Genomic DNA, 26,709 nt, shown 5'->3' on the forward strand with positions numbered 1-26,709 from the left:
AAAAATAGAGTGCTGGACTTAACTTTAACAAAGTATTTTGCATTTAATTAAGATGCTCTGTAGCAAATAAATGTGGAATACAGAGGTCTTAAGCTTTATTTATCAAAGACAGGAAACCTTTACTAGGCACTAAGAACTATCTTCATGACCACAGCATCAATAATTCACAAAAACTCAGTCAGCTACGTTCTATTATATACTCTTTACTGTAACTGGTATATAAAATCTATATATTCAGTCTCTGAGGAACATTTAAATAACCTGAGACAGCAGAGAAAACTCCGTTACTTTCACAGAGCAGCTCAGTCTATAGTATCTTCTGGAGTAAAGAATTCATTATCTTCACCCCCAGCTTCTATCTCATCTCTATCCTGCTGTGGTACTTTTATTTCAGTTGCACACATCATACTCTATGTTTTATAATACAGCAGAGCTAAGACATGAGCGTGCTCCTCACAACATTTAACACCGTAACATTAAAACTTTGACAATCCTTTTACTGTTGCAAAAAGCCTGCACTTTCACTTTGGATATCCTACACTCAAAAGCTGAAAAAAATGAGGTGAACTACTCCCTAAAATTGTACTCCTATAAGAGTTGTTACGAAGAACAAGAAAGATTTGATGATATCCATGTACCTAAACACAGTACCTTTTAATATAAAGACTTCAGTTAAAACAAGTATGTGTCAACTAACACAGGAACTGATTCCCTAGGAAACGTTAAAAAAACCCAAGTGCAAATATTAACACTGGTTATGCATTCCCACAAGTTTTGTGCTTTCATAGCTGTTTCTTAGATTTCAGTTACTTCCAAACTGAAGAGTCTTGCCTTATTCCCAAGGCTGAAAATTCACAGTGAGCCAATGCATTCTGGCTCACCTCCCAAGCCTATCACATAACCCTCCTCACCACCCTTGGCTCAGCACTGGGAGGGTGAGGGTTTACAAGCCTGGAGGAAGCAATCTTGCTGCTCTCCAACAGCTCTCAAAGCATATTTTTTTTCAGGAGCACTGTATTATTCTTTTAGTACTCCCATCTGTTTATTGGAGCACCTCTGACACCTCAATCTTGAGCACTGCTCTTACCCTGACTTCTCTTCACACCAAACACTAACTTTCTGAAATATTTCCCTTACCTCTGCATACCTATAGCACCACGCAATAGTTTAAGGCCACCCTGCCGCAGCACTAATTGCCATGAGCTGCACCTATGCACGACTTAAGCCTCTAAATTGGGATTACTTACCTGAGAAGGAGCGCAGCGGCTTTTGACCTGAGCTGCTACCTGCTCTACCTACCTCTGAGGTTTCTACCCTTTTGTCAGGTACAGCTCAGCTGCTCGAAGCAAGGAATAATTGCTGAAGCACACAAACCAGTCAAGATAAAAAGAAATGGCACCAGTTAAGTTTTCTTTAAATATATCAGGGTGTAGTTTCTGAAAACAGTTATCACAGTATAAACAGATAATGAAACAAGACTAACTCTAAACTGTAATCAAACTGCAAAGCTCACCTAAAGTTTCACACTTCTAGGTTTGCACAGCTGATTAGCTATACACACTATAACTTAATAAAAACAGGTATTCCCAACCTAAGTATCTTAGAACAAAAGTATATACAAATTCTGCTGAAGGCAACTGTCTAGACACTCTAAAAGAATTAAATGGTTTGCTAAGCTGGAATTAATCCTTTGGAGACTAATATTAGGAAGGCTAGATGAAAAAAACTCAAAGCAGACCACTCAAAAATGTTGATACCTATAGGGCTTGGCTGGAACTATTCAGGTAAGTAGTCCCACCACTGATTTAATTCAACTAACTACTTAACTTTTTCTTTTTCTTCTTTTTTTTTGGGGGGTGGGGTAGTTTGTTTGGTTTTGTTGGGTTTTTTTCCATTCTTGCCTTCCTTTTGCATTCTCTTCCACCTACTGTAATTTTATTTACTTCTCAGTCTTTAAGTGAAAGCTATTTCATCTACAGGTTTTACAAAGAACCTCACGTTTTCAAAGATTAACAGCATTAAATGACTAGTTTTGCTATGATTCTTTGATATAGCTTACAAGCCATTAAACATGAAATATGTGGCATTGATATAGCATTTTCCTTATGTCACTTATAGACAATCATAACTATATCCAGAAAACAAGCTGATAAAAAAAGATGCAAGTATTATCCCCATAATGCTAATGGAGGAAAACAAGAAAAAGTTGAACTGTCTCAACAAACAGTAGGTGCTTGTATCCAAAATCCTGTTAACAGCAGACAAAGTTAAAGCCATTTTCACACTGTTCTTCAAAGATCCCTGGAAATCTGAATGCAGTCTCTCCCACAGAGCACCAGAGCCAGAGTCCAAGAGGATTACATGGGAGCTGGAATGGATAAGGCCTTGCAAGTATGCAAGCACACAAACTGGATGCATCATTTCTTCCCATCCAGCAGCATTAGTATAGCTCTGGCAGTGATTTGAGAGTCTCTGACAGAAAGGGGATGAGAGGGTAGAAAGGCAGGATGGAGGACAAGAACGGCAGAGAGGTCCTGATACAAAGTGATTAGTACCAATGAACTGGTCTAATATTCCTAAAAAGAACTGACTGCAGATGAATGCATCTGTCTCCCATATATGAATATTTTATCAGCCAGCATTATATGAAGATGACTCAGCTGGCAGTAGGATTTCTCTTTCCCTTATATACTTATATTAATATGCTCAAGCACTGTAGAACAACAAACAGTTATTAAATAAGACTGGGCTTCTCTCAAAGATATGCAATATCTGAAACACTGAAGGGCTCTATGCAGAACCCAAGTGAAGAACTGTCATGACCTGTGTTATCCAGGAGACCACACATCCTGCTTGGATAGTCCTCTTTAATCCTCTGGAAATACTTCATGTTTCTTTCAGTTACTCTAACCATTTCCACAGATTTAAAGACAGGCAGTATTTTCTTTTGATTTAAAAATCAAAACAATAGGCTCTTCTGCTGCACTGACACGTCTTTTGAATCATAAATAGAAAGAAATCCTACTTGGGTAAGTGACTGTAACCTCTATTTTTCCCCCACCCCAAATAAGTGGGGAAAACGCATACAAATTTTGTAATTGCTCCAAACACTGAGCTTTATTAGTGTGAATCCGTATGCGCTTAAGCATCTGCTTTCAAAGAAGTGGCAAATTCACAGCCTCACAGATAAGCACTACTCTCCTGATGAGAGAAGGCAGGAGACACTCAATTATCCATTTTCAGCTAGATTTGTTAAATATTCTAACAAATATCAAGAGTGATAACTGCCAAATGGAAGAAGACAGTCATTTCATGAAAGCAATCTATTACTAGAAAAGATTCTTCCAACATCTTTTCAGAAACAAGAAAATCTGTGTTCTTTCTTTGTGCCATTTTTATATTGGCACTCTGACTTTTAAATCAGACTCATCAATTCCTTTCTTCCTAAGCATCCTCAAGTTCTTCCATTCCTGTCACTCAAAGATGGGCTGACTTGACTCTACCAGAATTAAAGATCTGTTGCTTCACAAAATCTATACTTTATCAAGCCAATATTTAAACCTGCACTGTTTCACACTTCGTTTTCCTCTGGCACATGTTCCTTTAATGAACTTTTAGCACAATGAATGTCCAGGCCCTAGTAACAGTCAATATAAAGCTGATTAAAAAAATATATAGCAATCACCAGGATTAACAGCACCAGATGTTCTAAAACAGCAGACCAGAGATAACTAGTTCAGAGCTTAAAAATCAAATTTCCTAGCCAAAGCCTTTACCATCACAAAACCAGGGGCTAAATCCCTCCTCCCAGTAAATACTACTTAGAACTGTGAATAACAAAACTTAGCACAGAGTCAAAGTTTCTCCTGCGCGCTTCTGTTCAGTTGAAGTGCTCATGAAACCTGCCTTGTGCTCTCCAGGAACTTGAAAAGATAGCACAAAAAAAGTAATTTATTAGAGAAACAGATATCTGCATTTAATTATATGCAAAAATATTAACTACCAGTAAGTTTTGCCTATTTTAAAGTAACAAACGCTAATCTAAGAAATGGGAACAGTACTTCTGTACATTTAGAAAAGTACTAACTTTTTCATAACTTTCCTAAACTCACATCAGAAAATTCAGTCCTGAAACCAGGTCATATATACTTTCTCAGCTTATCCAGCTATCTTATCTGGGATCATCTGAGCTTTTATAGAGTAAAAGACATTTTGCTCAGACTGTGCAAATCAAGAGGTTTTAACAATGGTCAAACAGCATGCTTGCATACTTTGTTTTCTGTCAACATGCCTAGTTAAAGGGGCCAATTGCTTTTGTAGTCTTTTTGGTGAAAGATTTCTTGCTAGTCAACTTTTTCACCTCAAAAAAGGATGCTTACCAATTAACAGTTAGCTACTCTGCAAGAAGCGTGAGTACCTAGCAGTGGATCAAGGACAACTGTTAATGCGATCACTTAAGTGCATTATTTCAGCTGATGCTAAAGGTAGAATCTGACCCGCAGCCACATCTTAGAAAATTAAAAAAATAATAAAAAAGAGAAGCAGCTTCCTGATGTTATTCAATGTCCAATTTGCCTCTATCTGTGATGCAGTCCTTGTAAAGCAAGCAGGCACCCTACTTGATTGCAGTATTACCAGAGAACAACTGGTTATGCAGGAAAAAACGTTAGCAATTCCAGTACATGCCACACCGGCACTTAACTGCCTACCAATAAACCAGCATAGCATAAAGAAGTCTTGTACTGTTGGAGTTTCTATTTTTGAAATAACAGATAACAGTGCAGTGCTTTGAAAAGTAGGTGTATTAATGTCTACATTATGGCCAAATGCCAATTTGGGTAGTAACGTTCTGGCTAGGCAGGTTTTCTGCAGTTCACCATTTCACGACACATGCACTTTTAGTTATAAGCTACTGCTGTTTTCTCCCCCAACACACGTTTTTCATATTTAGTTCTGCATACAGTTACATTTTATAAATGAGTAATGTTTCCCTTTCTCCTAGTACCACAAAGCTTCCAAGACAGAAGCAAAATAGAAATATTTAATGAGAATTTTAAAAAAATATTTAAAGAGTAAGTCTGATCAGTGCTACAGTGAGGAGCATGAAGGAACATCACTCACATTAGACTACTGCCCAGAAGCACTAGGAACAGCAGAAGGAAGAAAAACAGAGTAACAAATGACAAACAATGCCTGCTACATCAAGTTCCTCTGCTCCCCCTCAAAATCCCCGTGATAAAATCAGCTAAATTTAAGCTAACATTGCTTCCTTTATTCCAAGTTAACACTCACTTCATAATAAAAAAAGAAAAATAGAAAATTCCTGTGAATGTCCAACCAAAGAGACTAATAATCTTTGGTTCAGCTTCTCCTGCTGCTGAAATGCAACAAGTTTAGAACTACATCCAGGTAAGAAACATCCAAGGTCCTTAGGTTTAATGTTTCTCCTTATGAACATTATTAAAGTGGATTTTTGGATGGAAAGGGTAATTTCCTGAAATAACTGGAAGGTGCCAGATCTTATTTATATCAATAGTGCCTGTTCAACGCTCTGCGCAAAATGGTCTACAGATCTTAGATGAGCTTTGACAGAATGGCATCCAATTTGGAAGGGTGGTATATTTGGCACCAGCCTGCTTAGTCTCAGGATAGAAAAGAACTCAATAAACCAAGGAGACTTTACGACCATCTCACCCTCTACAAAACTGTATGAACATTAAGGATTTATGACAATCTTCTCTTTCACATCAAGAATTCAGATCCAAGTTATATTCAAGTACATTCTATCATCTTCATTCTTCATTAATGCAAATACGAATTAGAATAATTAAAGACAACTATAATTGTGCCTGTATTCCTTCACAGACAGTAGCTTCTGCATTATCAGATTGATTTTTAGTATAAATTTCAAAAACAGGATAAAGAACTAATTGTACTGGTTTTATGCACAGGGGGCTTTAAAGGTGAACATCACATTACATGAATGATTAGCAAGAGCTCAGGGGGAGAGGGCAGAGGGTTTCTGTATCAGAGAAACAGAAGTTTGGAAGCTGGCAGAGGTTCAGCAAAAGTCAAAACCTTTTAGGCATGCTGGTCAGGCTTATGGTGAAAACACCACTTAATACCTTAAACTACTGTACTGACTCCTGAAAAGGTGCTTCTTGCATCAGAAAGAGATGCCTGCAACGTATGCTAACTCACAGTGTAATTATTACCCAGTCTGAGGCAAAGGTTACATGTTCATAAACTAGTATGCATAAAAATAGCAAAACTGTAGCTGAAACACTACCCCACCTCTTCCTACAACTCTGGTACTTTTACAGTTGGTTAAACTTGATAAGATGTCATACCCAGACTGAAACACTAACTTTTTCTCTAGTATTATTAAGACACATTAAAAAATAGACAAGCTTTTTACAGTAGGGAGCAACAAAAAATATTATGAAGAAAATGTGTAATACAACTTAATATGCAAGTTGAGGTACATTCCAGTCTTAGGGGAAAGAAAAGACTGGCTCAGGGTAAGAATTGTCCAGGGAACACCTCCAAAATAAATATTATACCAAATTACCTACTTCATTTTAAAAAAACCAAAACAACACACTGAAACATACACACACTTTTGTGAGAAATGAAGCTATAAAGAACAAATAGCATGCTGGAGAAGACTTTCGTAAATTTGCCCTGGAGAACATGGTTCAAAACCAAGACCATCTTCTTGAAAGATGCTACTTTGCCCAGGCTGTCGTACAGCCAACATCCTACTTAAATAAATTCATTGGATGTTAGGGAAGACTATACAGAGATGGGAGAAAGATTAAGATCTGTACAAACAAACCAGTTTAGGAGGCTTAAGGAGGCAAGTTAACTACTCAAAATTTCCTTTAAAGTGTAGATGGTTCCATACAGCATTTTGGTTGCAAAATGCTTAACAGAAGTCTACCCTTGTATTACTGTTGGCTTCTCTTATTTTGCATATTATTAAGGCTTGCAATTTATTATATAGTGTAATAGTTAAGACAAAGTGCTTGTTTAATTTATAATAAATAGCCATTAAGATTAATGGAATAATGATAAAATAACCTGAACTTTACCTCAGTTTAGCTGTACACTGGAAAAAATATACAGCTGGTTTTGCCTCTTTGCTGGTATTGAACACCATTTTTCAAGTTCTATGAGAACATCCAAAGCAAAGCCAACTAAAAGTCAGCAGAGAGGAGGAACATCCAAAAAGATCCTACAATCTGAGCAAAACCCTTTCTACACAACCTTATTAAAAGGGAAGCATTTCAAGCCATACTATTTAAAGGGTGCTTTCCTGAGAAACATGTTGAAGTTGCTCTCAGAATTTTCAGACTTGTTGGATCCCATTATCCATAGTTGTTTGTTTGCTCCACACAAAAAGAAACGGCCATGCCATGTCACAAAGTTAAATTTAAGATCCTAGTATGTTAGGCCAGTTAAGAAATTTGGCATCATCCTGTAAAAAAAAAAAAAAAAAAAAAAAACAAACTTTGCACTACTAGCTGACACTACATGCCTTAAGAAGGGTTATTTGCCAGACACTGATGTATGCAGCTTGTTTCAGCAGCATGCCTTGGCTGATAAACAAGGCTCACAAGAGTCAAAGTTCTTAAAGTAATATTTCTATATGTAAGCAGGATTTTTTGATCAGGCACGGTAACACAGATCTTCCTCAAAGCATACCCAAAACTGTCTAAACCAACAATTAATTTCAAATTAACAGTTAAAAAAAGCATTTTCATCTTGAAAGGTGTACCTAGAAAGAATTTCAAAAGATTGTACCAATAAATAATATTATTGTCAGGAAAGCATACATGAATTTTTTCTAACAAATTTGTAATACAAAAAACCCAGAGGCAATACTTGGAGATTACCTCTAATTTAAATTTTTCCCTCTGGACTTTGAGGCAAGTGTACTAACTTAAAACCTCATCTTCCACATCAACATCATTCTTCATTTGTGAACCCACATGGAATTCCCCTTTTGAAAGTTGAGATGTTGCAGATTTATGTCATGATCGTAGGGATTTTCCCAAAGACATGTATGCGCTCATCAGGAGACAGGAAACCAAGGGTGTGAAGGTGGGTGGGCATTGAGCCAGATCCTACTGTTTAGCACAATTTTGTGCCTTTGTATTATTTGGTTTCATGGTCAGCAAATCCAACCACAATGTTCAACACCAATAGGAGATGCTTTGTTCTGTAAAGCTAACATAATGGTTAAAAAATATAAAGATATGGATACAGATAATGACAGTATAACACTGACATTATACAGCTGGCCTGCATTTGCACCTTTCTGCGACTGTTTGCGGGCAGTGTAGCTTGATGTGCAAACATGCCACAATAATCCATTTTTCTCAAATTAGATTTTGGAATAAAGAATGCAAAGATGTTCTTCAGTCCTTAAGCTGACACTATGCACTATTGATTCCATTCTACATTCTTAGCCTTCTATTAAAAGCACCTTTATTCCTGTGTGTTCATACAGAGTTGCCTGGGTTTACAATCACACACATTGCTCACAAAACCTGACACATTAAAAAACCCATCCCAATAAAACAGTTTCAGAGCAGGAATGAAATTCAGTTTCATCATCAGATGTCAGGCTGAGCGTGCAAGACCAGTGTAAGTCATTCATCTAAAAACTGGAAAGCAGGACAGTCAAGATGAAATAGTAGCGAATGGGTCACTGAAACTGCTTATTCAATTCACAAGTACTAGTCTCTAGCAGTCTCAACTATCCACCAACTCTTACAGATACAAGAGGTTTGTCCACCTATTGTTTTTTAGCCCATACAAACCCAAGTTTTTTAGAGTTAGACAAAAACCAATCCTTAATTATTTCATTTCAGATCAACATAAACAGTCAATGTATACTCAAATTAACATGAAGTGACGCTTAAGAGCCACCAGCATTCAAAAATTGTAAAGACATGCCTTTCCTAGATTCAAGAAAACACAAGGAAGCCCTCATCTTGCACACAGGTAAGTGCCTTCAATTTCTTTCAAGTGCAGTGGCAACTGAAACTCCCTCCTAATCAACAGAGAAAGATTTTTGCCCTTTTTAGGGGCTAATTGGCAAAAGCAAGACTGTATGTGCACAAGCATGTTAGGTACAACACATTCGCAGCTTATTTTATGATTCATTTCAACTGCTTCCAATGCAGCCTTATAACCGATTTATATTTGTAAGGGAGGGCAGAAGGGAGTGTTAGTTATTCATTAAATTTATTACTGGCTTTAGGAAAAAAAAAACAAACCAGCTATGTTATTTGTTCATTTAATTTATTAGTGCTGCATAATTTTGAGACCGTTGGCTTTAAAGCCAACAGAGAATGCAACTGAGGAACTAATTTCTCTATATTTTGCTTAAAAGTGTTTTTGGGGCAGGGTTTAAAAGTTTATATAATCACATCGCCCTCTCCACCAGGCAAATGTAGTATTTAAATGAAATATGCAATTCAGACATATGCTACAGAAGTTAGGCTCCAAACAGCTAATTGCTTGGCACTGCCTTTGTACTTAATCTATCTCCACGTCAGGAAGCATCACAGGACCAAAAAAACCAGAAAACCTAAAAGAACCTGTTTTCTTCATTCAATATGGAATTACAAATATCCATTTGCTCAAGAAGAGTCAGTTTTCTGCACAAAACCAGTTGCTGGCAGATAACACACATTCATAGCTTGAAATGTTCTCCACCTACACCCGCAGGTATCTAGAGTCCTGGATAGCACTGTTAATTGTTTTTCTTTTTTTCCTCTTTGTTCTTTTTACTTATGTTCACAAGTAATGAGCTAGTGTAAACGTAGCCCAGCACTTAGAAACACTCCAAAATAGCAGAGTAACAAACGATAAAGGTTGAATTTTGAGGGATTTTTTGTTTCTGAGGTTGCGATAGACTGGAGATCGACCCTGGCTTCAGAGCAAACCCACTGAGGTTTACACAGTTCAGCTCATACTCCACTGTTAAGAACAAACTGAACAAATCTAAGCGCTACCAGCAAGATGCACAGGTCAAACAGCCACTGTGTACCAACCTTCAGTTCAGTCTCAAAAGGTGACACACTTCTCTATCCAGAGTGAGAAAGGGAAAAAGCTTGCCTTTCTCTCTCTCGTACACTTCACACAATTTAGCACTAAAAAGCGGACAGAAACCTTTAGTTACTTCAGCATGTAGGATTTAACAAAATGTTCCTCTAGAAACCTTTATGCTTAACGCCCTGACGACGTTGAGAACCAGGTCCTACAACCTTTGTACAGCAGGGTAAACCAACATCTCCAGTTCAGGCAGCTGAATTTCGGGACTACTTACGCTCAGGATAACAAGTATTGTTAGCCAAAGGCTCTTTGGCAGCTTATTTTTCTTCCGAAATAACACTAGTAGCAAAACACTCTTAACAGTGAAAAATCTCTCTCTCTTTTTTTTTTTTTTTTTTTTTTTTTTTTTTTTTAAAGCAAGCTTTGATCTTGCAGTCCTGACAGGGAAATATTCAACAAAACTACTTTTACTTCAGTGACTAAACTATGTAATACAACACCAAAGCTCAGTAAACATTTTGAATAACTTTGAACATCAGAGCACCTGTTTTAAACAGTTGTTGGTATTTGTCCCTGGGACACTCATCATCTGAATTAATCTCTGCTCATTGCATAGACAACAACAGGAGACTATTCTGTGTGTTTCTATTTTTGAGCAAAGATGTATGCAGGTTTTTTTGAAGTACTGACCATGGCAGGTAGAATAAATTAAGTTTTAGAGAATGGTCTCTTTAAACAATCCTTTGCAGACATTATTAAAAAACTGGAAGTGGGAAATACCCTATCAAAGTCAATGACAGAAAAATCTACCAGGTGATACACCATGAACAAGGGGAACCCTGTTACTCCAAGACCATCTATCATGACTGTCAAGCATTGCCTTTGGCCATGTCAGGAACTTAGTTGGGAACTTTCTATAAAAACCTCTGAGTATTCAATCTAAAGAACCCAGGTTAGATCATGCACAGAAACACGGCACTAGTGAAAGAAGATGCTGTTGCAAAGAAAATTAAAGTAGAAATTAACTATTTTGATAAATCAAGGTAAAAAAACCTGAAGCTATTATTCACCTAGAAAGCTGTAAGCATTTCAGCAAATCAGAATGGAGACGAACTAAACTGACACAACCTCAGACGATTAGTTATCACTCTGGTCTAAGCCAATTAGGTGTGTTTCCTAATTTTACTCACATGAAAACTGTAACACTTTTCCACTAACTCCAGCAAAGGCAACAGCAATAAGAGGAGACTGATAATCAGCACCACAAATAATAAAATTCCCATATAATGAAAGGTGGTTTGTTTTTTTTAAACATTAAATTTGGGGAAAAAGTTTAAAGAACTATTTAAACTATCTGCTATCCATTGATCAAAAGCCCTTCCCTGCATTTTACTATACCACTTCACAATTCAACTCCTTTCATCATGCCATATTGACCAAGAAGCATAATGAAAAATGGAAGTGAACCAATGCTCTCCTATGGACTGAAAGACAAACTCAAATGTACATGTTTTGAGAATGAAGGATTTAAACATTACAATAACATCTATCATTTATCAAAAGCTTAAATAGAAACAAACCACACTAGTTTATATTGTGCACCATGAAAAAAAACCATCAAGCTGTATTTTGTTAAATGCAACAATAACAGCTCTTCTAAGCTATTTATTAACTACATTTTCTTCACCTCCTTTCAATATCCAAAAGATGGACTAATAGTTTCTCTTTGATACTCTACTACAGAAGCGGAGAGAGTGGGGAAGCATTGCCTTCTTTCATTTGACTGGGATTTTAAAACATTTCACAAATCTCCAAATTTTTAGAGAACATACAAATTGATTTTAATATAAATAGCATACAATCAACAAAGCAGTCATGGTTTTGTGCTTAAGCACTGTACCCAAACCCTAAGTGTGTATCCTGTTTTTAAGTACTGTACATTGTCTTAATGTAAAAGTGTTAGAAAGTTCAACCTTCCCATGTGGAATTCAGGAAAGGGGGGAGGAGGATGACAATCAAGTCATTCTGTGCAGATGTTGTACTAAGTCAAGCAGATATTAGGATAAGAGTTAATCACATCTGAATAAAAAGCAGCAACTTAAAACCATATGGACCATGAGAGAAGACAGAGTCCGATATAGCTTCTCTTCAATCTGGTTCTGGTTTTAGGACAAACAGAACAGAAACAGACCAACCTGCCTAAAATAAAACACTCACAAAAAATGTCATCTGAAGCAATAAAGCAGAAGATTCTTTTTGAGAAATGTTTAGATACCAGATGGAAATTTGTTAATCATGTGGAAATAAACATATATAAAAGCCCAAATTAGTTACTGATTAATACTTGATATTGGAACTAGAGCAACCAATATTAGTTAGACCTCTGAAGGAACATCTTTAAAAACCAATTTCAAAGGATTACAATTATATGTCAACTTCTTTACCTGGGCTGAAATACAGTTAGCATTCAAACTTAATAATCAGTAAAATTATCAATTAAGAGTATACTTTATTCCTGAGGAGAGATACTCATTTAATTAGAATTAAGGAAAGTAAGTTACTCTTTACAATGACTAAAAGAATGGAGAATAGTTGACACTGATTCTCCAAAGACAGGCTGATAATTGAAACCAAACAAAAAACCTTGGTGATTTTACTTGTCATCCACTGTTTACAAGATTGTTTTATAATCATTTGTTATGCAAGGTTTGATACCTAAATGTATTGGTGATAGCAAGATCCTCATTTCAGTACCTTGAAAAAACACAGTCAAAATTTGCAGCCATGTTTGCAACCACAGTCAGCTCACCATCATTTCTAAAATTTGGCAGCAATCTGTTTTGTCCAAGTGTAGGGTTAATTCCCACCTTACTCAGGGCAACTTTTGAAATACACTGATAAATTAATATTTGCAGTACTTCACAGGCGCAATTTAAAAAAAAAAAGTATCTCAGACTTCCAACATTTCAATGATTCCTTTCTGCTGCCAGGTGGAACGTCTGGTGGATTCAGAAGAGCAACAGCTTCCCACAGATCTTAGCACAGATGACTAAATGCTTTCGATGGCATAGTGAACCTCTCCTATTTTAAGACTTCACTTTTAACTTTGCATTACAGTTCACTACCATATGACTACAGGCCAAATGTTAGGAATTTGCATTAAGAATGAAAGCATACACAAACTCTTGGAAGCTACCAATGAACTGCTGCAGCAGAAATGGTATAATATGACATTTTACCTCAAGAGGCAGACTTGTATTTTTACAGCAGAATATTTCACTTAATTCTAAGCCACTTGGACTTACTAAAAAGGGCTAAGAAATGATCAGTCTCATGAAGTTCACCCTACTGCTTAGAAAATTCATCAGCAGAAAGACTATTGTTTTGGCTCATACCTGTCTTGAAGACAGTCATCTGTTAATAGACAGAATCGATTAATATTTTTTCTAAGCTTACATTTTACAGTAACCAATTTCTTTACTGGGCACCTAAAATACTGTAATATTTCCTTTGGCTCCCCAAAATCTAACTAACGATAAAACACAACTACTCTAACAGTACTCTCAAGGTAGCACTAAGATGTGGGACTTAAAAACATGGCAAAGAGTTGGCAAATTTCAACCCCTCAATTTAAGGAGGAAAGCAGAACCTAGATCGTGTATGAACTACAGAAAGGACACCAATATAAAACTATAAACTTCCTCCAGTCACACTTTTAATAGAAACACCCCAATCCTCTCGCAGCAAGCTGGACAGATGTTGGCATCGCCTACTCGGTCGGGCTTCTCAAAAGACTTAAGTGAAGGAACCCTTTGTTTCTGGATCTACGTAGATCTTAAACATGTACTAAATGCCTGTCTTGACAGGAGCACTTCCAGGCAGATGTAAAAGCACTTTTTCAGAGCTCTAGAAGGCTTTCATGAAAAAATATCATCAACTAAACATTAAGTGAAACAGAGAGAAAACACAGCAACTGAGGGACAAACGTTAACTAGGCTTGGCTTAGACACAGCACTTTTCCTCCCTTAAACCTTTTTTACATCATCCATATGCATAATAGTGGCATTTAGTAATTTATTCTGCATACAGCATATAAAAATTATTTCTTTACATAAAGCCATATTATTTATATTCAAGCAAAGTTTCTATTTTTTAGATTTTTTTTTTTTTTTGAGAGTGAATCCTGGAAAATGAACCCAGAATCTGGTTTGCTCACCAAACAGACAGAACACATGTTACAAAAGGGTAACTTCCCCCTACACCTTTCTCCCCCATGCTCTTGACTTGGGCAGAGCAATGTCAAAAGCCGTATGGATTCCATGACTGACCAATCCCCAGATCCTTGAAAAGCCAATTATCTAAATTAGTAACAACTCCTGTCACTATTTTTGAAGCTGGCACGTATCCCTAAGATAGACATTAAATACTCATTTCACATAAGCCAAGTTCATCTGTACAACCCCAGAGCCAAGAACAGAAAACGTTCATCATTCTTTTCTCTTGCCCTAGTGCAACAATTTGAGCTTTTTAAAGCTCGCTCTTTCAGAATATGTTCTGTGAGGTCCTACTTTAAGAACCACTTACACAACAGCGAAAGGAGCTCATGGTTTCTGTGGACAGAAGAGGCAACAGAGGCCCAAGAACAACAATCAGTCATTGCAAGGAGCCAGAGGCAGCAGCTCTGCCCAGGATTTCCTAGAAGCTGAGGGCTCCCTGTTCTTACTGGCCATGCCACCTTGCCAGAGCCTTCTCATTGCTGCTCCATCCCTTTGGATGCCTACTTCGGCATCTCCTCCTGGCAGAATCCCCAGGTCTACTTCCCCCCGTCAACACTTCTTCCTTCCATCCCGCTACCCTACCCACTTTGGTAACAGTTGTTTGGTTGCCAAAAGAGAAAGACTTCTATGTCGCACAAGCTCGCGTGAAACCCCAGATGCACCACAGAACACCAGTAGTTTCTTGGTAAACACTAGCCTAGGCTACTGCCAAATTCAGCCAAAGCTCTGGCTCACCTGGGTTACTTCTAAGCATAGACAGCGGTGGGCAAGTCTCGAACAAAAAGTTTTTTGCACCCTGCAAGCTCAAACTGCAACCAGTGCAGTATCTCCTGCTCAAGATGGAGATTTTCAACGGTGAAGCAATGGCTAACACACAATACAGCCGAATAAACCCCTAAATCTATAAAAAGCCCAAGGATGAAGGTTTGCTCATCCTTTTAACAAACGAAGCCATCCAGCAAATTGCACTGTAGCTGTTGGTGGAACATCTGGTGAGGCCATTGAAATAACTGAAACCATCTACAAACCTTTCCCCTCCACCTCTCAGCAGGTTAATTGTGCAGACACTGGACATATTAGGATTAAACGGAGATACAGAAATACCTTGTCCCCAACATCCATTTACCTTGTCCTGAGGGCCTGCCAGGCTGCATCAATGTCTGCGTACAGGTTTTTCTCAGAGGGCTTGCCGGTGCTCACCCCGTAGCCAGAGTAGTCATAAGAGAAGACGTTGCAGTTGATGCGGGAGCCAAGGCCAATATAGAAGCTGCACATCTGGCCCAGGTCCACAGCATTACCATGTGAGAAGAGCAGCGTGTACCGGCCAGTGGGGGCACAACGTACGAACATGCAGCCCAGCCTGTTATCCCGAGCCGTGCGGGAGAAGAACACTTCCACAGCATCCAGTTCCCGCTGCGAATACTGCCAGTCGGCCCGCTCGCTCAAGTGCAGACTGCAGGTGCCTGATCCCGTCGGGGTCCCTGCCCCAGCTGCTGCCCCAGCCTCCTGCTGCTGCTCAGGCTGCAGGACGGTGTAGGTGGGCTCCGGGGGCAGGAAGGCCAGCTTGGCAGCGATGCGGCTGGGGCAAGGCGGGCAGCAGAACAGCCAGCAGAGCTCGCCCAGAGAGAAACCGTTCATTCTGGGGCCTTGTTCTGGCATCAGAGACACTGGAGAAAAACTAACCTATACTGGAAAGAAGTCAAACGGAACCGACCCAGAGCCCTCCTCCGACGCAACCTGCGCACCTTCCTGCAAAGCTACCGGCCACCCTCCCAAAACGCAAACAATGACAACCTTGGAGGAACTACAGTTCAGCAAAAACAGTGCAGCTCTTCAAAGCCTGAAAACGTGCTTAAAAAAAACAAAACAAAACCAACAACTAACCCCACAAAACATAAAGGAAGTACAACCAGCCCTTAAAAATCCCACAACTAGCGCTACAGTAAATGCAACTCTGGAAAACGCCACGCTAGATCCCCTCAAAGAACGTAAATCACACGTACATGTATGCATTTATAAAATGAATTCCCAGATCCTACGGCTCAGTGCGGCGCTCCAGAGCTAAGAGCGGACCCCCCCCGCGCCGGAGCCGGCCCCCCAGCAGGGAACATGCAGCCACACCAGCCAAGGGCCCTTCCCCCGCCTCGCAGCGCCACCCGCGGCCCCCCGGCGCCCGCCCGGCTCCGCCCCGCTACCGGCCCCCGCTGCCGGCCCCAGCCCCCGGGGACGCCCAGTCCCGCGGTCCCCGCAAGGCAGCAAGGGCCCCCCCCTCAGCGCTACCGCCCCCGGCCCGGCCCAGGCAGCGTCCGAGCGGCGGCGGCGGGAGGAGGAGGAGGAGGAGGAGGAGGATGATCCGCCGGGCAGGGGAAGGGGAAGGCAAGGTCGAGGCTCAGCCGCGCGTCGCCGCGGGCAGGGCCATGCCGGCTGCGGCGCGCAGGCAGGAGCAGGCAGCGGCCATGTCCCGGCGCTCTCCCCTCCTCGCAGCCGCACCGCTTCCGGGTTACGGGCGCGGAGCGGGGCCGCCCGCCGCAGGTGCCGGCGGGGGCGAGGCGGGTGCCCGGCACTGCCCACGGCGCCCGCCGCGGCTCGCGGCTGCCCCCTAGGCCTTGCGCCGGGGCGCCGAGCAGGTGCGCGGGGAGGGGCGGGGCGGGGCGGGGCGGGGCAGAACGGGAGGGGAGGCGAGCGGGAGCCCGCAGAGCGAGCCGAGGCGCGACCGCCCGGGCGGGGAGCGCGCCGCCTGGCCCTTTAAGGGAGCCCCCCGCCGCTGCCGCGGTCACGTGCAGCAGGCGCGCTCGCGCCCCCTCCCCCTCCCCGGCCGCGGACCTCCCGCGCATGCGCGGCGGGGCCGGGGGCAGCGGCTGAGGGGCCGGCGCGGCGCCGGGGGCCATTTCGCGCCGGCTGTGTGTGGGGGGTGGCAGCGGCAGCGGGGCCTCCGCGGCCTCTCGGTGTTCGGTGCCGGGGCCGCTGTGCCCTCCTCGGGGCGGCCCCTCTGACCCCCCGCAGCCTTCGGGATCCGCTGGCGCTGTTCCCGAGCCTTCCAGCTCCAGCACGCTCGGGTCACCCTGAGGAAAGGGCTGTTTGCTGCTAAGGCCGCGTTCGTCCCTCGCAGCGAGGCATGGCGGGCCCAGGGTGCCGGGCGCGGGCGGCTTTCCTGGCTGCACCACGCTGGCAGGCTGCTCCCCGGGCAGTGGGGTTGAGGAGTACCCAATGGCCTTGAGTCTCGCTCCTAGAGAACTGCCGATGCAGTCGTGCAGAGGTGTGAGAAGAGCTACTCCTCGGCCAGTAGCATCCAGAGCTCCGCTCTCCTGGTGTCAAGCATGCTGTGCATCCCAGACTTGAAAGCTAGAGACACCTCTGTGTCTGTTAAATTTGGCTGAAATTGGTCAGCGGTTTCAAGAGATACCGCAGAAAACTTAAAACGGCACAATTGCGGAAGCCTCATTTCCGTAGAAAATGAGGCTAATAACCCATATCCCAAATAATTCATTGAGTAAATTAGCAAGTCATGTAGGGCATATGGCAGAACCCATGGATCAGTGGTTGTGGTACTGTGACTCTTAACATGTTCATCGACCCGGAGAGCAGAATGCAAAAGATGAGGGGAAAAGACCAGTGGACGTATTTATGTGTAACATTGTGTTACTAACACAGGTTATAACTATACCCTTAAATTAATTAACCAGCACTGCGTGCTTGCTGAAAAAAACCCTGTAACGCAGTCCAAGTGAAAATATAAGGAAGATTACACCTGTGCAGCTGTACTTACAGGGTAATTCATGTACATCCAACCGGTGCCCTGACTTCAGGCATGGCATGTCACCTTCACCCCTTTATGGTGTTCTCCTCTGTTTGTCCATTACTCGACTTGCTACCTATGAGGAACAAAGCTTCAAAAATTCAAGAACATTGAGCTGAGGTCATCTCATTAGTGACAAGCCTGAGATGAACTTCTTTTTCAGTACTAACATTTGCCAACTCTAAGAAAGTTAGTTCAAAACCTGTATACAAGAGAGTCGGTCGTGTGTGATATTCCTTTGTCTTTGGAATGTCAAAAGAAAGACCAGCCCCCATCCACATCAATCTTTAGTTTTGCTAACAATGGGAATTTTAGAAATCCTAAATTCAGCCAGCAATAATTGTGTCTACGCTGACTGTTAATGGGGAAAATGAAGGCTGTGTATCTCCAACCAGCTTGAAAGCGTGGCCACTGGCATGGACAGACTGTTTCCTCTAGAGGACAGAGAATACCCAGTTTATTACGTGTGTCCCAGGCATGTCCCGCCAGGAGGGTAACAGGGCCCAGAGATCGGGTAGGGTAATGTCCCACCTACTGACACTGGGTTCCTTCAGGTGGCAGAGACAGCCAACACATCCTGCGTATGGGCTGTTTGGACGTCCGATGAAATGATGAAAGGGACTCCTACTCCACAGAAAAATCTGGATAAAGAAAATAGAGAACAGATAAATGAGGAACGCTGTGAAATTCCTTGGGGATCACAAACAGCCTCAAGCTCCACCTACGCTGTTACAAGAGACACTATTGATATTCTGCGGGAAGGGTGATACAACCCGGAGAAAACCCTGAATATACCCTGAGAAGTGATTTGGCTGATGAGATCTGAGAAAAGCCTGTCTAGTGCTGCCGCTACACGTCCCTCTCACTGCACATACACTGAAACCAAGATAAGAGCTGGAATTTGGGCATGTAGCACCAACTGAAACTAACATTTCTCAGAACCCTTTCAAAGGCTGTATGACTCGCCTGGAGCCAGACAGGAGAGGCTGTTATAAGTAGATTGCTACTCCAAAGAATAGACAATTAAACGGACAATATTTCCCATGCTCCACCCTGGTCCTTCCTTAGGTCATGTTTATAGTAGTGAGATTAAAGTGTCCTCTTTGAATCGAAGGGGAAGTGTCATGAAATTTGCTCCTCGAGTGAGCTGGGCTGTGTGAACCTTATTAGTTATTAGAGTTTCTTCCTTGTTCTCATCATACACTCTGTAGTTTAAGTTAATCTCAGTCCATCTCTCGTACAATAAAATAGTTCCTGCACAGTGAGTGTGTCCTCAATAAAGACAACATTTGCCAAAGTCTTGGAGAACAAAATGAAGAAAGGAGCAAGAGGGAGCGACTGAAATGGAAATCATGCTGGATGAAGAGAGAGAAGTAAGAAAAAGGAGTTCCTGAATACTGCTGCCATCACGGCAAGCTGCAAACACAGTGTCCATGAGTTTGTAGCTCAGGAAAGTAAAACAATCGGGACTTAAAATTAGCACTCATTTAGTGTGTATCCTGTATCCCAAGTTGTCGAAAGAGACCTGTAATGCACAAGTGCTTAAGAGAGTGAAATCTAAGAGAATTTTTATCCATCTGTTTGTGTGCTGCTTCAGTGGCAGCCACATCTCTAACCTTCCAGGATCCACGGTAGTCCTGGGGATTGTGTTGCAGCTTGCTGGGCTGAAGGGGTGGCTGTGGAAAGTTGGGCACGGACAGCTTAATGCCTCTCCACGCACCCTGTCCCTGGCGCTGCCTGGAGTGTGGTTTGTTCTCCTAGCATTTTAGACAAGTCTCAGAGCTGTCCTAATTACAGTAGCCCACCAGACAGTGATGCTGGCTACTTCCACCACCATAGGTAGTTTTGGTTCCTCATAGCTTGCTCCTTCCTTTCTTCAGCCACCTCTTTTGCTAAAAATCTCACATTTTGCCTGGGATGAGGATGTTTCTAGGATGTGCAAATCTTCTGACAGCATTATGTCCAGGTACCCAGCTATGGTGGGCACAGAAAGACAACGGATAGGGCATGTGCCAATATTTCTTATGCTCAACATGTGAAATTGCTATTTGAAGAATGGCTGTTTTGGATCTTTCCTATGCGTGTTCCCCTCAACGCTACTGCTTCAGTCCAGCAGTGCTTCTTGTCTCAAATCTTTTTTCGCCCAACTCTGTACTTCCCTCTGCTCTTCCTTCTCCTTTTCATTTTGCAGCCAGCAGGCATCTGCATAGTTTTCACTTGACCAAATACTGTGAAAATGCTCAAGAAAAACAAGTATTTCTGCTTGTTCCGTTACTGCAGAACTCATCTTTTTAATGATCTGTAAATAAAGATGTCCCTACTGCTGTGCCTTGTAACTAACATGACACTAGGACTCAGTGAAGTGCCCTGCTTCTTCACTAAATGTTAATATATGGCCTGCAAGGGTAGAATATGCAAGCATTTAATAATGAACAAATTGTCAAGCCCATTAAGAGATGGGAAGTAACCCCTAGGAAAATGTGTTATCTATGAGACTTTTACTATCAGCCTTTAATTAACTGTTGATGGACCTAGAAAGATGCCTCAGGTGAGCAGGGAAAATTTTCAAATAGCTACCAAAAAGGTAAATATAACAGAGCACACAGTGGTTGGTTATGTCTTGATTATTTCTACCATGTCCTGTAGTCTCACTGTGCCTGTTACAAGGGCAGAGTACTTCGCACTCCACTTCCTCTTCCTGAACACTCGATAGACAAAAGAATAGGCAAGAAGACAGTGAGATTGAAGCCAAAGAGGACACCTGGCAGCAGGACTGTGAAGATTATGTATCTTAAACATTAACCATGCCTGACTTCCTGCTGCCGCTTGCCAACTGTGTGACTGTTACAGCTGGATAAACAGTCTACATCTAATACCTGCACATGTGCAACCATCAGTGATTGCAGGACTGGTTACAAATACCAAATTCAGACTAGGAAGTTCCTCAATGCATTTTTGCTTATTTCCTGGACATAGTGTGTGAAGAGTGCAAGTATTATTTTTTACTGCTCATGTAAGTTAGTATCTGTGTATTCCAGGCCTGTTCTAGAATATGTTAAAGCAGTAGCAACACTGAAAGGCAATGTCTCCCTCAGTTGAAGCACAAGGCAAGAGATCACACTGCAGTCTACCAAACTGAGGTGCAGGGCAAATAATGAAGTACTACTAACCAGCATACTTGGCTGTGTTCTCATCAGCCAAGTCACTGTCAAGTTCTTTGCAGTTTCTGGGCAAAGGTGTGCGTGAAGGAAGGATTTGAAAGAGAAAAATTAATTTGCCCTGGGGATGGAGGGGGACCCTCCCAAACACAAGAGAAGCGGATGTAGTGGGAAGTGGTGTGTCTGAAAAAGACAATGCATGGGTAACAGATGGTGGCATCAAGAACTTACTGGAGACATATATCATTCTGGTGCTAGTGAGAAGAAGATAAAAGGTTGTGTGAGCACACACTGTGAAAACCTTGTCAATGAAGTCAAGAATGCTGTATGTGATGTGCTACTGGCACAGCATTAGCCAGTGGAGTTAATAAAAAAAAGAGGGATCACATGATGGGGATGTATTAGCGAGGCCTCAAGAAAGAACCTGTGATGCAGCCAAAGCTGGTAAGGAATCAGGATTTGAAAATGATACCTACATTATGCACTTTGACCAGCAGTGTCTCATTGTTACCATGTATTCTTCCATTTGCTTGTCTTTAGCTGTACAATTAGATTTTAGCTTTTGATGTATTTTTTCTTAGCTTCACAGCTAAAACTCTAGGCACTAAATAAGGAGTAATAAAAAGGTGTCCATAACTTTAAGTTTTTTAAAGTGAACAGCTCTTTAGAAACATAGAGCCAGTTTCAGGTTTCTCAGATAGGTATGTAAAATTTACTGTTGCTGCCTTCTGCAAACCGGTCCCAGGCTAATGCTAAACCACTGCTGCAGAGAAAGCGGCAAGTAGAGGGAAGGGATGGAGCAAGGAAGGAGAGCCAGACACAGAGCCCCCGAGGGCTGCCCCCCCTGCTCCTTCTGCTGCCAGGAGGAAGGGAGAGTCAGGGCAGTAACTGCTGCTCCTGGGACATAACAGGTCCTCCACCCCACAGAGACCAGCCTCCCTGTTGGCAGTGGTGCACTGTGTTCCTTTCCAAGATGCTGCCGTAAACAAAGCAGGCACTGAGACCGTGGCTCTTCATGCACCCTTGGCAGTCCAACACAGCAGCCTCCTTTGCAGATAGCTTAAGCTGGTCCTTGTGCTTAGCGTGGCCTTGAAGCTTGAGAGGGTGGTGGATGTTTCCGATCACACAAGCTGCCAGAGTGCCAGACCCCAGTCTCTGTATAGTCAAGACTTCAAGATGTAACACCTAAATTAATCACCCAGGGTAAGCAAGCTAAATATAGCCTTCAGTAGATGGCCCATACTTATGTTTTTTCTGTTGGGTGTATCCTTCCCTACATTGTGCCAGTGGAAAGAACTTTCATTTCTTATTTCTTTTTCTGCAGCTGAGCAAGATTGTAGCCATTTCCTGCCATGTAAACCCATGCAGCATTAAACTTACAGATCTATATGGACAAAACTGCATCAATTACTTTACCAGAATGAATAAAAAAAGGAAAAATAGTGGAGAAAACCCACAGAGCTTGAATGATTGATTTCTTCAGAGGTACAAGATAAATTACACGATTCAGAGTTTAAAAGAGCTTTCTCTAAGGTTTGCAGGAGTTTAATCAAGACCCAGCTATCCTCAGATTTTCTGGGAATACAGTATGAGAAGAATGTGGAAAGAAAAACAAAGACGTACAAACATCAAAACTTATGGGAGGGATGGGGGGGTGGGGGTGAAGTGGCAGCTATGTGATATACAATGAGGGTTTAGAGTCTTGATTTGCAGTGACTGCATTTTATGCCTGTCACTGGCAAATTGACATTTTAAAGATATGTTCCTGACTGCTTTTTCATGTCAGTATCTTTGTTCAGGCTGTATCTGGGCTGATGAAAGGAATTTCAATTAAGGATGAAATCCTTTCCTTACTGTATTGAAATGCACAGGGTGGGAGCAGAAGGAGAATGGAGCAATGAAAGCTCTATAGAGAGTTCTTAAGGCATCTTGCTGACACAGGACAAGATAGTTTAGGAATGCCTGGGGCAGTGCACTCTGTAGCATGGTTTACTGTGCCTTTACAAAGAAGCAGTGTGCATTCACCTTAGTGCCTACTGCCTGAGGCCATGTATCATTCAAACAGGGGGCTAAGGGTTTAATAAATCCCAGTCTAGTTTAGTCCTCAAGGGAATAGCAGTCTAGAGTCATTCAGGAGTGGCGGGGAGGATGGCTGCATAACCTGGCAAGAAAAGGCTGATTTTTGCCTTGTGAATGTAAGCAGTGTCATGGAAAATGAAAGGCATTGTAAATCTGCATAGCTATAGTAGGAAGAACTGGGATGAAGCACAGTGAAAGCCTTAGGGAAAAGAAGTGTGAAAAATAGTAAAACATGGATATAAAGACAGTGCATGAAAGAGAGAGAAAAAAAGAGAAAAACAATAGAAAAACCGGGGGGGGGGGGGGGAGAAGAAGGAATACTGATTGTAGAAAACCCCATCAAAACCACTTTATCTACCTTGCAGTCACCTAATATTTGGGGTGAAAGGCAAATTAGTTCCCGCTGAGCATGTTCACGTAGATGTATTTCTCTTTGCATGCCTGTCCTTGTCACCATTTTTCCATCCTATCCCTTGGTGAGAGTTTTTACTCTGCTGATACATTCAGGATGCTTACTAGGAGCCCTGGCTTCCAGCTGGGCTCCCAGCAGCCATGGTGACCTTCAGAGAGCAGCTGATTCACACTCCCCTCCCATCCATGCATTCAGCGTGGGTGTAACAAGCACACTGCAAAGACTCTGGAGGACCTCTATATGTAGGCTATAACTAGTGCCTTCATTCAGGTCTGAAACTGGAGTAAGCACTGAGGCATTGATACCAAACAAAATCTGGACAGAGCTAGAGCTCTGTGTCACTGCGGCTAGACCAATAATCAAGCTAGCAATTAAAAGCTAGTTTGTGTACATCTACACTATTACAGAGTCATTAATGTGACCGAGGTGTAGACATACATTTCATTCACTACAATAATTCATCTATTAAGATGATCTGATTTGTCAGCAAGAGCCAGAATTACTGTTCATGTGGTTTACACTCATGCACATATTCAGGGGAGAGGCTGTCATGTACGAAATCCTGATCTGAGTATCTGCATACAACTGCCAAATCCCATGCATGTCACAGGAACTAAGTGGAGAACTTCCAAATTCTCCTGCAATAATGTGGAAGCTCTGATGGTGTATCACATTGTTTCCTGAAAAAAATCAAAACTAGAACAAGTGGTTTTTGTGTTTCCTCATTTTCCAGAAGTCACCAGAAAACATATGCTTCATTTCATCATAAACCTCCAGGGGATTTTCAAGGTCAGTGGAGATAAAGCTCAGGCTCCCATTCATGAGTTCTGGTCATGTAATTAAAATAGAAAAGTACATTTAGGCTTATGCATACTACTGTCTGTCAGAAATCAGCAATGCTTTATTGAAGCATGTGTACCCTTCAAATTGCCTGTCAAATGAAGACAATCTTCACATCCAAACTCTGAAACATATTCTTCAGCTGGAATAACCTGTTATAATCAGCTTGATTTTAACTTTAAAACAAACAAAAAAACCCCCCAAAAACCAAGCACAGAAGGACCAAGGGTGGTTTTTTCTTTCTTATGGGAGATGTATCAATTTTTTCTTCTTAACATCACTCAAACTCGGTTTTCTCAAATTATACAAAACAAAAAATGTCGTTAGTCTGAGGTCATCTCTGAACTCACCGAAAGAGATTTAAATCTGAAAAGCAGGTCATATGTTTTCATCTGGAGCATACATTTGAGGCTGGAAACCAGATAGCCCAACTCTTGAGCGTTACCTGTTCCTCTCCTCCCTTCCTTCTCATTAAGCTGTTATGTCCCCTATTCGCCCTAGAAAGCCAGGATAAAACCTGTTGTTCTGGTAACATTCTTTTATCAGTGCATAAGGAAGCAGGGAACTGAACTGTGGAACATATTCCCTCTTCTCTGGTGGTGCTGCTGGGGGTTACTCTACCTGTCAGTACATGCTGGTGACACTCTTTTTGCCTCCTATGGCAAAAACAGCAAGACAGCAAGAACCGCTGCCTGTCCCAAGCCTGCTCTTTGTTTTTGTGATACTCATCTTGAATTCTCCACCCTGACGTTCTGGCAGCAAATGGGGGGAAACTTTGAGTGAACAGATAGTTACCCTGGTAAAACGAATCTGGAGGGAAGAGGTGAAGCTACCAAAACTGCTGTGGTAAATCCGAGTATACTCTGCATGTAGCACTGGCTGACTGGATTGGGCATGTGGGACCAATGGAAGAAGCAGCTGTTCAGGGTAGAAGCAGATGAGCAGAGATGCTCCTCTCTGTGAGAACAGCGATAGGAGGCAGCAGCAAAGACACATTCTGGCTTTGTTCCTCACCAACTCCCTACAACTGTTACCATTACTTAAAACCAAATATTGCACCTTTTTAGCTCAAGGTGAAATTATGAGGAACAGAGAGAAGAAGAGGGGACACTGAACTGACAGAGTCATTTGGCTGGCAAACTGAATTCCCACATGTTGCCTTTTAGTCATTGCGGTTTCCGAAAGATCAAACCCTGATCTTCGTAGTCTAGGGGAGGTTTCCTAGAAAAGTCTTCTATATGTTATCCCTAATGTCTAAAAAAGCAGTACAATTACATCCAAGCACAGAAGCATAAAAAGTAGAACCGAGTGACCTTTTTGGAGGTCTCCTAGTCTTGCTTGGAAGCAAACCCATGCTATGCCTAACCAACATGTTTTAACCTGTTCTTAAACACTTTTAGTGAGACAACCTCAGGCAACCTATTCCATTGTGTCTCCATTCTTCCCGCTGGCAATTTTTTTTATTTCCAAGCCATGTGTTTCTACGATGTAAGCCCACCACTACCTTTCCTACAATCAACATTAAGAATAGTCTCTTTTTCTCTTCACAGCAGCTGTATACATATTTATCATTACCTCTATTCAGTCATTTCTTCAGATTAATGCAGTTCCTTCAGCTTTTCTTTGTAACTTCTGAATCATTCCTGTTGTTCACCTCTCTCAAGCCAATGCACAACTGTCCTCAGGTGTATGTCCCCAGGCTGGATATGGTACCACACCCGTGGCCTTTCTCATGCTGACTAGAATAGTAGGGTGATCTCACAGCTTATAGATGGTACTTTCACCGATCTATCCCAGTATGATGTTTGCCTTTTTTTCCTCTTTTTTTTTTTTTTATTAAGAGCTGCATGACACCGCTGAGCCTGCAGTACACTCTAACCCCCATACCTTTTCAGCCAGCTGCTACTTTCTCTGTTGGCTCTTTACCCTATTTCTTTGCAATTGATTATTCCTACCAACATGCAGAAAATCACAGTTGTCCTTACTGGGTTGCATTTATCCACTTCTAATACAATCGACACAGCCGGCACCTGCCAAGTTGCAAACAAATACAGCGCTGAGTACAGGGGCCGGGGTCAG

General features: G+C 41.8%; 1 protein-coding gene across 1 annotated transcript in view; it reads right to left on the minus strand.

Moving 5' to 3' along the window:
• Positions 1-16,490, minus strand: part of ABHD17C (abhydrolase domain containing 17C, depalmitoylase) — a 30,346-nt gene extending 13,856 nt beyond the window's left edge. Inside the window, exon 1 of the mRNA XM_030014958.2 lies at positions 15,472-16,490. Coding sequence (XP_029870818.1) covers positions 15,472-16,004 — 533 coding nt within the window. The 5' untranslated portion in view covers positions 16,005-16,490. The remainder of the gene's footprint in view (positions 1-15,471) is intronic.
• Between the last annotated feature and the right edge of the window lie 10,219 nt (positions 16,491-26,709).

The sequence above is a fragment of the Aquila chrysaetos genome, chromosome 5 (genome assembly GCF_900496995.4).
Source record: "Aquila chrysaetos chrysaetos chromosome 5, bAquChr1.4, whole genome shotgun sequence".
NCBI classification, from domain to species: Eukaryota; Metazoa; Chordata; class Aves; order Accipitriformes; family Accipitridae; genus Aquila; species Aquila chrysaetos.